At 45.9% G+C, this 12,472-nt stretch overlaps 1 protein-coding gene across 4 annotated transcripts in view; it reads left to right on the top strand.

Annotated features, from left to right (window-relative positions):
* Positions 1-12,472, top strand: part of SLC25A45 (solute carrier family 25 member 45) — a 308,119-nt gene that overhangs the window by 141,914 nt on the left and 153,733 nt on the right. For all 4 annotated transcript variants that reach the window (XM_069644766.1, XM_069644764.1, XM_069644767.1 and 1 more), the window contains exon 2: positions 6,785-6,850. In XM_069644766.1, the coding sequence (XP_069500867.1) occupies positions 6,814-6,850 (37 nt within the window). In that variant the 5' untranslated portion in view covers positions 6,785-6,813. The remainder of the gene's footprint in view (positions 1-6,784; positions 6,851-12,472) is intronic.

Below are 12,472 nucleotides of genomic sequence, written 5' to 3'. Positions count from 1 at the left end.
GCGTGCAAAGAAAGTGCTATAAGAGTGCACAAATTAGACACTTTGCCTTTTTTGAACACAATATTATATGAAGGCACTTATTGGATGTTAAATCATATGTTCAGACTCAATAAATAATAAAGATGTTGGGAAGTGCAATGAGAAAAAGACACAGTATAAATCAATTAATTCATTTCAATGGTCTTAACAATTAGGCCAGTGACTATATTGGGTGAATGAGGCCATTTATTTGGGTTCTTTGTTTTTGTGCGGCTGTGTCCAGTGAAAGACGAGGCCCAAATAATTTTACAAATTGCTGAGACTGTTCGACTCTATGATTAAAATCTGATAGTCGGCTTCCACATACCCGTCTTTTGGCTTTGGGATTGGGATTGGGATTGTACCAAATTTGAAAAATGATGTATTGACTATTCACATGTATTGTCCTAAGAGTAGTGTGTTTAATGTTCTTTCTGTTTTTTATATAATATTGTGTATATTTTTAATGCACATGTATAGGTTTTAATCTGCATAACTTAATGCTTTGTAAGAAGATTATGAAATAGATTTGATATTGCTTATTACTACAAAATGGTCACTGTTAAAAAGATAGTAAATGATTGAAGCGGTCCTGTTAATGCAATATATTTAGTTTTTTAATAATTTGCTTCAAACAGACATAACTTGTATTTGTTACCTCTCTTCATAACCTGCATACTCACAGCCATGTCTCCTCTCTTGACTTGCATGTAAGTATGGGCGTATGTATTTATGGTATTTATAAAGTGCAAACCTAGCTGGCAAGCAACAGAAACAAGTCCATGCATCCATGCATGTATTCCTATCTTCCTTCCTTACCACAATTAGCCTTGCAATTTACCCATCACCATTTAACCACTCACTCGTTCACTTAAACGTCTCTGTTCCTCCAGCTCCTGTCACCTTCCCCACACCAATTCTCTCTCCAGAAATAGTCTCACACCAAACTCTCTGGCGCCAGACCTGACCAGGCACATACAACTGACCTTGGTGCTTCCAAGTCCAACTACTTCCCCAACCTCATTTCCTCTCTCAACTCGCATCCCTCTAAACTAAACTCATGTCCCTAACTTTGTTACGTCTGCTAACCACATCAAACTCTTGTCAATCCTGATCCTTCTTGACCGCTCTGTAGCCTTTGATACTGTCAACTATGACGTACTCGTGTCGTCCCGCTCTAACTTTGGAATTGTGGACAACACAGTTTGCTTGATTGCCTCCCACCTCTTCTATTGCTCCCTTTTCGTCTCCTGGAACAAAGAAACCTCTGATCCCACCCTTTTCCTAGTGGGAGTTCCCTAAGGCTCGGTCCATGGCTCTTCACTCTTTACCCTCTAGACCACCTCCCTCGACAAGCTCATTTCTTCCTTGTGATTCTCCTATCACCTTTCTGATGATGACCCCCAAAATCTTATGTTTTTTTCCCACCTTCCCCCAGAACTGTCTAGAGGATCTATGACTGCCTATTGGTCATTCATTACTGGACCGTGCTATACTGTCTTATGCTTAACTCCTCTAGACGGAATGCACGATACTCCTGGCTCAAGATACCCCACCTCTGACCCCTCATCAATATCTTTTCAAAAGAGCCCCTGTCCCCATAATCCTTGCAAAATGATGGTCCTATTAGACAGCAGTCAGAAGCGTTAATTAAGCAATATGCCCCAATCAGCGGGGACATTACCAGAGTTGGTAATGCCCCTGCCGCGAGGGGCATATAGCTATTAGTACCCCAGCCCGGAAAAAGTGTGTGACCGGGGCAATAAAAGCTTTTTTTTGTCCCGAAACCGCCATTTGTCCCGTTCCATGGCGGCCATCGGGAGCAGCGCGTTTCCAGCGCGTCGGCTCCCGAAAAAAAGAAGGTAAGTGCAGTTGGGAGGGCGGGAGGGAGGGTCGAGTCTCCACACGGCAGGAGGCAGTGGTCGAAGTGAGCGGGTGCGGTCGGGAGCGGTGCTCCTCTACTTTTTTAAATTACTTTTCACAGCTCCTATACTTTTATTTTAAAAAGAAACCGTTCCGGAATGGTTTCGTTTTAAAATAAAAGTGTAGAAAGAAGTTGAAACTTGCACTTTCAGTGCACTGCACACGTTCCCTTAACCAGCAGGTGCAAGTGTTTGGGGGTGTTTATTGTGTGTGGGAGGGGACGTGGTGATGGGGTTTGTGGGAAGTGGATGCAGGCCAGCAGGGAACATAGTTCCACTACTTCCTTTCGTACACTTCGACCACTGGCAGGAGGCTGCCATCGCCCCCCACCGGGGACAAAGGATATAAGGTAAGTGGGGTGGGGAGGGCAAGAGGTGAGAGGGGGGATGGAGGGGAAAAAAAGCCAAAGCTTTACCTGAGTCCCCAGCGGGGGGCGAAGGCAGCCTCTTAGCCATGGGGACGCTCGGAGCAGGGATGTCCCCGCTTCGAGCATCCTCATTGGCTGAGGGGCTGCCACGCCCCCCGCCAGAGACAAAGGCCGTGGAATCCCGACAGAGGGATTCCCGGCCTGGTAATGGCTCTTCAGTCTGTCACCAAATTCCTACTGCTGATCTTAAATCTGTTCAAGGTTGAGCTCCCCTTACGTCCTCCTGCCTGCTTCAATATCCTTCTCAAACCTTCCATTCTAGTACCTTTCTGAAGGCTTCTGTCCCACTCGCACAATGTGAATTATTTTGCTTTGGCTTCTTCTTGCCCACCACTACTAGAAACCTCAGCCAACATTCATGCATCCCACCCTCACCCCAGCACTTCACCCCACCCACTCATTCTCACACAAACAGCTTTCCCAGCTCCCCCCTGGTTGCCCACCAACTACCTCCAGCCACCCAATCTCTCACCAGCACTCCACACTCATGCTACCCCACCAACGTTCAAACTCACACCTCAGTTCTCCACCCTATCTCAAACCATCACCCTCGAACATACAGTGCCTCCACATCTCACTGCAGCATCCAACCCACCCCAGAAGCTAAACCCAGCACCATCCAACCTCACCTCACACCTCACCATAACCTCACCCCAGCACCTTACTCCACTACCTCATCCCACCACCTAATACTACCTTAGCTCGCTCCAGTGCCCTCCAACCCCTACCTCATTACAACATATTTCAGAGTGTCCACTACTCACCCTACCTTGCGCCAGTTCCCTCCAACAACCTACCCACTGCTTTCCCTGTTTCATTCAAGCACCATCACCCATCCATCCTCACCTCAACACCTACCCAGCCTCACTGAAGAGCATCAACCCACTTAACCTGTACCCCGCCAACATACCTCACTCCACCACCTTACCCATACACCCTACCTAACCCCAGATATACCACCAAGCCTTCCTACAAACCGTCCCACTCATCTGTACACAACACCTCACCTCACCCACCATCTCACCCCAAAACCACACATGCCTATACAAATCGCATGATCCCAAACACCTGTCTTCACCCCAACTACCCTCACGCCAGCACCTCAACCCATCCACCAACCAGACCTCACTGCAGCACTTAACCCCATCAATTCAACATCACCCCACCACATCTCATAACAGGACATCATCTATCCAACTTCAAGGCAGCACCTCAAGCACCAAACTCCACTCCATCATCCAGCCACACCCCACTGCCTCACTTCAATCGCCCACCTTAACAGCAGCTCATCACTGCAGACCATCACCAACCCATCCACCCACCCTTACTGTAGCACCGCCACCAACAACGCTAGCCACTCAACTTCCCCCTCTCAGCCTATCTCCCTCCTCACCCTTATGTGTGGACCACACACCAACAACTCATCCTTGCCCCAGCACCTCACCCAACTAAACACTTCACCCCACCACAGCTAGAAAACCTCACATGAGCACCACACCCCACCAACCTCACCCCAGATGCACGCCCACTCAACCTCACCCCAGCATTTTCTCCCATCCAACCTTGACCGAGCACTCAACCTCAATCTCACCCCAACAGCCCTTTCCTCAGGACCTCACTTCCACTAACACCCAAAGTCACCCCAGCACCTTTCCCGCCACCCACTCAACCTCAGTGCACCAATCAACCTCATTCCAGCATCTCACGCCACCACCCACCCTAACTCCCCACTCTTTCTCCCTCCGAAACACTCTTACTGACCTTAATTCACCATATCACCATAGAATCTAACTCCACCCTCGAAACCTCACTTTGTCCTACCCAACCTCACCCAAGTAACTACACCCAGCCATCTAACCTCAGCCCAGCACCTCACATGCCCACTGAATGTTAGCTCAACACCTCACCCTAGCCATTCAACCTCACCCCAGCACCCCACCAATCACTGTCCAGCTCACTTCAGCACCTCATGGCATCCACCAAACCTGGTCCCATCAACTTGGCCATCTAGCGTCATTCCTACACCTCACTTAAGTATAAACCCTCTACCCTATCGCATCACATCACTTCTCATTGAGACAGCTTTCTCCAATCAACTCACCCTTGTCTCTTACCCCACACATCCAACCTCTTGCCAACCATCTAACACCACCCACTCGGCTCAGCAGCCCTCCAGCCACACTAGCTCTTTACTCAGTGCTGCCCGGCCACCCTAGTACACCCCAGCAACCTTCCAAACCAAGCTACCTCATGTCAGTGTCCCAACCCTATCCCAGCCCAGCACCCCTACACCCAACCGTATCATGCAGCACACCACAACACCCAACCCACCCCAAGTTCTAAAACCCACCCACGTAACCTCATCCCAGCAACAAGCCCTACCAACTCAACCTAAGCCTAGCAGGCTCCCTTATCTTAACTCACCCCAGTAGCCTCCTGGAAACCTACCTCATTTCAGCATACCACAATGTGCTCCCAGCCACCCTACCCCACTGCCTCTCCTACCACCAACCTCACCCCAACACTTGTCCTGCCTCACCTAAGCACTCACCACACTCTACCTCATTCCAGTGCCTCTCCAAGCTCACGGTCCAACAACCCAATACCCGGTCCACAGAATCTAACCACTGATATCACACTGAACAACCTAATCCCTCCCACCCTGTCCCTAGCACACCACCCCAACTGCAACACAGGACCCGACCCACACCACAACACCCTCCCTCACACTAGCATCTCACTCCATCCACCCAGCAACAATGTAGCACTTGAACCCTCTCTCTTTGCACCTGCACCTCACCCACCCAACCCTACCCTGTCCACTCATCCTCGCCCCAGCACCCAGCCATACATCATTAGTCCAGTTTGAGACTGAAACTCAGCATAGAGAATCTTCTCCACTGCCCACCTAACGTCACCACACCCATCTTCACACCACCAGCCCAACCTAAAACCAAAAACCACCCAAAACAAACCACACCACCTTATTCCACCAACCTAATCTGAGCACCTCACTGCTCCAAACCAACCTCATCTCAGCACCTCATCCAGTACTCATTACCCTAGCCCCCACTCAACTCCATCTCAGTGCCTCCTCCGCCTAAGGTACTCCTCAGCCCTGGGGTGGGGTGAGGTAACGTGAGCCAATACCTCACCCCAGGGGAAATTAAGACTGTTGGTTTGTGTGCATTGCTTTTACTCCTGTGTGTACAGCCAGACACGCGGTAGGATTTTGATCTGGTGCTGATGTGACCAAACAAAGGTGATCTGGAAGAGGGTGTCTATGGCCTGAGATAGTACAATGGCCACACAGGGATATGATATGATAGGTTATTTATAACACAATTAATACCCAGAGGTTTCTAAGCGCGGACCCGGGGATCGAACCTGTGGTGCTCCCTGTTGGCTTGTTTCCAGGCGAGCACGTTGCCCCTGAGCTATCCTCAGATAGCCAGAAGCCGTATCATCAGATAGCCAGAAGTCATATCCAGGAAAAATCATGGATGAGTCTGCTGAGGATGACCCCCAAAAGCGGGTCGGTCTTTCTCGCCATTTCATAGTGGTAGCAAACACTGACATTCATTGAAAGTGTGCAAGGGGCCGGGCTTGTATCGATACACGAGAGAACCCGGGCCCACATAGATAGCTTTGTGTTAGGGTGGCAACTATATGGCATTTTGCAGATCTATAGCCTTAGTGCCACGTTCCACACATACGCTGTCAGTGACACAAGTCGTGACGTTTCCACCTGGGCTGTATATATTTGGGGGTGGCTGGATAGGGCACAGGGCCTACTGTTCACAGCCTTCTCAGTGCTTCGAGCTCTGTTAACCTTTTGTTTCGTCTTGCATTTAAAGGGCAGGTCAGCACAGGGACTCCCCACGGGGTCCATCAAATAGCTTTAGCTCTTGAAACACAAATCTTAGAACATATGTGTCTAACTAGAGCTGGGAATATAGTGGTCATGCCACCAAAGCGCAGAGTGAGCTCCTATTCCGGTTTCAATACTCAATAACTGCTTGTGATCTTGGGCAAACCATTTACTCCCACTGTGTGATATCTGCCAAACCTGGGAGTCCTTTTAAGTGAAGCAGATTCCAGGTTAAGCTGCAAAGACTCGCTCATGGTTCTCACTTGCGGGTGCCAGTGTTCCAGATGCTTGCCCAAGCATGCAGGGAGGCCGCCCACTTGGCAGCACAGGATGTGATCGCACGGTCAAGCAGGGTCAAATCAGGGGACAACCTGACCTTAAAGAAAAGGCCAGCGCCAGCAGGAAGCATGGCAGGCAGGTTATGCGGGTGGAGAGTGCCAAGGAGGATTCTGCTGGAAATGTTATTAAACTGGATTGAAGTTAAATATTGAAAAAAACACATCAGCTGTATTGGTTAATTTTATAAACGTGTCTTCACATTGCAGGCTCTTTCGAAGGCCCCTATTTGGTTACCATGCCGGTTGCAGAGTTTGTGGCAGGATGGATTGCTGGTAAGTAACTATCTGTGAGTGCAATATATTGGCATGGAAATGCTCTAGCAGTCGATTTGCTACAAGTATTGTTTATGTCGTAATGCCCCTCAACTACCCCCCGTTTTTTTTTGTGTCTTTATGTCCTGAAAGAACATTTTCAAAAACCGCAGAACATATTGTAGGCTCACATTACATGACTATTTGTATTCCTCCATTCAAGACAGAGTAGATAAAGCTTACTCGTTTTTTTTGCTTAACATATTTCTATAAGAATGTATACGATTGTGAAGTTGTTTTCTTATTATTCGGGTATTCAAGTTATCTCTATTAAACAGTATCATTGTAATCTATTAGTTTGTCCATGTCTAACGCGCCCTGATGCCTATGGGCTTCGGCGCTATAGAAATAAATAAATAAATAAATAAATAAATAAATAAATAAAATCCAAACATTACCGCATATTTCTACCAACTCGTTTTTTCATTTATTGGAGTTAAGTGACATTGCAAGTAAGACCTGGAGAAGACATGGCACAAAGTCCTTAAGTAACAGACTGGCCTTATAGCCCAAATCCACCACTTAATAAAGTGTGTGATCCTCAATGAAAATAGTATCTCACCGTGTCTTATCTTTGGGAGTGCTAAAGCGGACTACCTGAGCCTTGTGTTTGCGCTGATTGGAGGATGATCTAATAATTAACCAGAATATACGTCCAACGTTGTTTTTAATTATTAACAAAACAGGAATATTTTTTACCGGGAGGTACATAAATGAAAGACTCTGATCCTTAATTTCAATGGCAGCGTTTTGTTTTTCAGATTATTACAGGCTTGGAAATGTTCTGCAGGCAGGAATGTGTGAGTATATACGTTCGTGTGTGTGCGTGTGTAGAAGAAGCCATTTGAGCAAAGTCGCATGCAACCGCAAGCAATTAAAACATTTAAAGACTGTGCAGTCAACCGAGAGCTAATGCAATTCCCCGCCAAAGGAAGAGACGGATTGAAATCTCTGCTGGCCAAAAAGTAGACGGACAGCAGCATTTTGAACAGTCTGCAGGCGGGTGATACAACTTAAGGACTGGCAACATAAATAGCAATTGCTTAGTTCAAAATGAAAATGACAAGAGCACCAACAACAGGACGATGTAGATGTTTGGGAATGTCCTTTTCAGTTGAGGTAATCTTATGTCATTGAGACTCGTACCGCGAACCGCTGCCATTTTTCATGATCTCCAGGTGCTCTGGCGGATCTGAAAAGGAAGAGGGTTGGCATGGTAGGTTAGTAGGATTGGGAGGGGAAAGCGCAAGAGAGCTTTGATCAGCTTTTGGTAGCTTCAGTTCAGAAAAACAGGTCACTGTGTGCTGGTATGATGTTGGCAGATTGGCGTTTGTGTGATTTATTTTGGATGGTTACATGCAGGTGTTTCATATGCATGCTGGGTGTTGTGGAGAGTTGGTGCCTGCGGTTTGGCTGTTTTCTGTTGAAGGTCTGTGTCATGTTACCTCTGTGTTGCGTTGTGAGTATGCTGCGTGCTACAGAGGTTTTGGTAGGGTTAGCCTGGGTTGTCTGTGTTTTTTTTTACAATTGGGTTAGCGCTGTGGCTTAGTTTTATTTTTAATGGGTTTGGGCTGTTTTTTCTTTGGATGTTGCCACCTCGTAGGGTTCTCCTGCTTTGCGGTGGCAGGGTTTGTTGCTGTGATGTTTTCTTCAGTTTGGTGCATTAAATATCAATGTTTTACCAGTTTCCTGAGCTTCAGGTGATCTGATGTTGTTGGTATTTCCTTTGGAAGTGAGTTCCAGAGTTCAACCGCTATGCAGGAGAATGCAGATCCCCCACATTGAGTATTGCTTCAGTTTGTGTCAAATGTTGTTGCAAGATCTTAGTGTTCGTGTTGGTTTGTAGATGGAGATTTTCTCCCGTATGAATTCCGCCCCTTGGCCGTGAATTTGTTTTTTGACTAGTAGCCACTTCAGTGTTCTTGTGCTGGTGTGATGTGTTTTCTTCTAGTAAGTCTAAGGAGTAGACTTGCTGCTGGTTTCTGTATTCGTTGTAACTTCTCCATGAGGTATTCTGGCATTCCAAGGTAGATGCTGTTGGCGTAGTCTATTCTTTACATGATGAGGGAGATGACAGCAGGTGTTCTGTGTGTAAGGCAGAAGAAGAGAAGTATCTGCTTGATTGTGTGTGGGTGGAAGAAACATTTCTTAATTACCGCGTTGACTTGTGGTTCTAGTGTTAGTTTGTTGTACATTAGGATTATGAGATTTCTGAGCACTTTGGTTGGTTGTGGCGGGTTTCCTAGCTCGGTGGGCCATGGAATGTGGTGGTTGTTCGCTGGGTCTTTGGGTGCAATCATGATTTTGATTTTGTCTGGGTTCAGTTTAAGGCTGTTGGTGCTCATCCAATGGCTTAGTTCACTGAGGCAGTTGGTGGATGTTGTGTTTTGTTTTTCCCTAGAGTTGATTTTATAGATGATTTGATTGCCATCCACATAGTTGTAGCAGGTGAGGCCATGTTTTTTGATGTGGTTAATCAGGGGGGGGTCATATAGATTTTGAAAAGTAGCGGGGACAGCGATGAGCCCTGTGGGACTCTACTTGTTTTCTGAGGGGCAGATTTGAAAGGCACTTGCTAGGTAGTTTCTGTTCTTTCTGTCAAGAAAGATGTTAGCCAGAGGAGAGCTCTGTTGCCGATCCCAATATCTTCTAGTCTTTTGACAAGGGTGTCATGTTTAACTGTGTCTAAGGCTGCTGAGAGATCGAGTAGTATTAGTGCTGATTTTGTGTTGGAGTCTGCGTTGGTCTTTAGATCGTCTGATATAGATAGTAGCGCAGTTTCCGTTCCTCTCATGAGTCTGAAGTCTACTTGTGCCTGATCCAATAGCCGGTAGCTATCTACGTATCCCAAAATGTGTTCATAGACGTAGCTATGGAATATTTGAAATTGGTCAGTAGTTAGGTCTTCTGTGTTTCCAAAAGGAAGAGACAAATTGAAATCTCTCTTGGCCAAAAAGTAGACGGACTGCAGCATTTTGAACAGACTGCAGGTGGGCGACACGACTTAAGGACTGGGTGACATAAATGGCATTTGCTTAGTTCAAAATAGAAATTACAAGAGCACCAACAACAGGCCAATGTAGATGTTTGGGAATGTCCTTTTCAGTTGAGGTAAAGTAAAATGGGAGGTCTCAACTATGAATTCAACTTGAACATTTAGACTTAGGTTTGCTTCCCATAAACATCCTAAATTTCTTAGCAAAGATCACCTGGTGACGTAACAGGTTTGCCTCGTTCCCAACAGTATGACCTCAGTTTTAGTTGAATTAAGCTTGCAACCACTTTTGCACATCCACGCCCGAACATGTTCAAGACTATCTGACGTTCTGAGAGATTCTCAGAAAGGCCTGGGGCTCTTACCAGCATTTGGGTATCACCTGCATAAGAGAAATAGTGCAGGCCCAAAGAGCCTTATAGGATGATTAGTGGGAGGAAATAGATATTAAACAGCCGGGGGCAGTGGCGATCCCATTGTTACACTGCACCCTACCGTAGGAATTGTGAATTGGAAATGTCTCAATTGCCCACACTATTTCCAGGTCGTAAGGAAAGACCGGAACCAGTCCAAAATGTGTCCGTTGACACCTCCATAACAGAATAATCGCATCAGCAGCAGCTCATGAGGATCAACGTCAAACGCCACAGAGAGATCAAGAATTATAATAAAAGATGTCACTTGTTGGCCAACATGAGAATATAATCATACACAGACAGAAGTACAATGTCCGTCCCATGATTAGAAAAGGGTTCAGCAAACTACCTTGATCCAGGTGTGATTGAAGTTGTGCCGCGACTATTTCTCCAAAATCTTGGAAGGAGGTGTGACAAGACAAAGACCCTCAGACATTTGAAAGGTTGATCTGGAAAGCAGCAGGGAACATTGAGTGTATGTGCAGAAAGTTGTTCAAGGTACATGAGGGAGGGGCAGGGAAAGTGAATACTGTTGAAAAAGAGTGAATAAGAGGAAATAGAGGCACTCGACCATGACATGTAATCAGTGAAGGAAGAATGCACTGTAGAAAATAAATTACACTGTTGTTCCGTCAAAGTAAATTACATTGTGGTAATTTGCTTTGCTGAAATTAGCCTGTGGTTTTAAACATAGGTATGGATATGATATGGGGTAGGGAGTGGGAAGGGTAGAGGTGTGGCTTGGTAGGGGTTGGGTGTAGGGGTTTTGGGGGCCCATTAAAAAACAAAAATGTCACAAGGTCATTTCAGCAAAGTGGTAATTTACTTTGACTAAACCAAGTAGAACCCTCCTTTTATCTACCATTGAAGAAACTAAAGGAGAGTTGACCATGTAGTGTTTCAAACTGGTGATTTGTAGTTTAAATACATACAGATCATGTGCAGCAGGCACAGCATCAAGTCATCTATCACCCTATCCATATTGAAGAGGCTGCTGTCATAGAGGGGAAAGACACATATGCATGCATTGAGTGGAATTGAAACAATGCAGTTTATATCGGTAATCCTGTGCCATGCAATAATATCCTTGCATGCAACTGCTGAGGCATGCAGCAATTGGAGGAATTGGCAGCAGAATCACATAGTTGGTGGTGCTCTCAGAATTCTGAGTAATGCCATATGCCCGAAGAGAATTCTCATACAGATACCTAGGGGATCAGACTGCCAAGTACGTATTGATGGTTATCCAGTCACCAGTTGCACACATAGATCCACAAATGTTCCGATTTGAACGGTCCTACATGATTCTGTAGCTGGACCTGCAAATCTACACACCCTGCTCCCTTAGCATGTTGTATGGCCTGGGGAAAGCCAACTTCTATTTAAGAAGACTGAAACATGTTGAGGTTAGAATCTTTTCAACAGCTTTGGGCCATTAGCTTTTACAGGCCCCCAGACATACTGGTTCCTTTGTTGAAATGTTTGCCTGAATAATGTATACTCAAATGTTGCAGAACTGAAATGACACATTGGTGGTTTCTGGTGGCTGTTTTATATTAGGTGTACTATTTCCATGGTTACGAAAAATGAACATTACAGAGAGGTGCATGGTTTAGTGTACATAATACATGAAAAATCAACATTGTTGGTTGTTGGCCCAGGTTCGAAAAGTAATGTATGTTTGTTTGTTTCATTATTTATAATGAGCACCAGATCCGGGGGTATCAGGGCGATGAAGAGCAAAAGAAGATTTTCTGCTTAGTTTACATTGATTGATTGCTGTACAGTTATATACATTTTCAGCTTTGGTTACATTGCTGAACAGTTATATACATAGCGTGGCTGTGTAGTTATGGTTAAGTTGCTGTTTCCATAAGAGCACTTTTTGGGCGGCTTATAACTCCGCTCCCCCTGGACGAATCCTCACCAAACTTTGCAAAAAAAAGTATATGGGCCACTCTGACATTTTTTGCACAGTTTGGTGATGTTTGGTGCAGGAGGGCAAAAGTTATGGAGGGTCCCAAAACTTCTGTTTTTCCTATAGACTGAATGGGGGAAAAACTTTGCGCACACCTACAGGTCAAACCGTTGGACGGATGTTCACCAAATTTGCAGCAGGGGCAGGGGCTTGGTCCTGAAAGCGTGCTTTTGTAAATTTTGTGATAATCTGCC

Source organism: Ambystoma mexicanum, chromosome 2p (genome assembly GCF_040938575.1).
Source record: "Ambystoma mexicanum isolate Mex_15411 chromosome 2p, UKY_AmexF1_1, whole genome shotgun sequence".
Lineage (NCBI taxonomy): Eukaryota > Metazoa > Chordata > Amphibia > Caudata > Ambystomatidae > Ambystoma > Ambystoma mexicanum.
The sequence above is the reverse complement of the archived record's forward strand: the minus strand, read 5'-3'. Positions and strand labels throughout refer to the sequence as shown.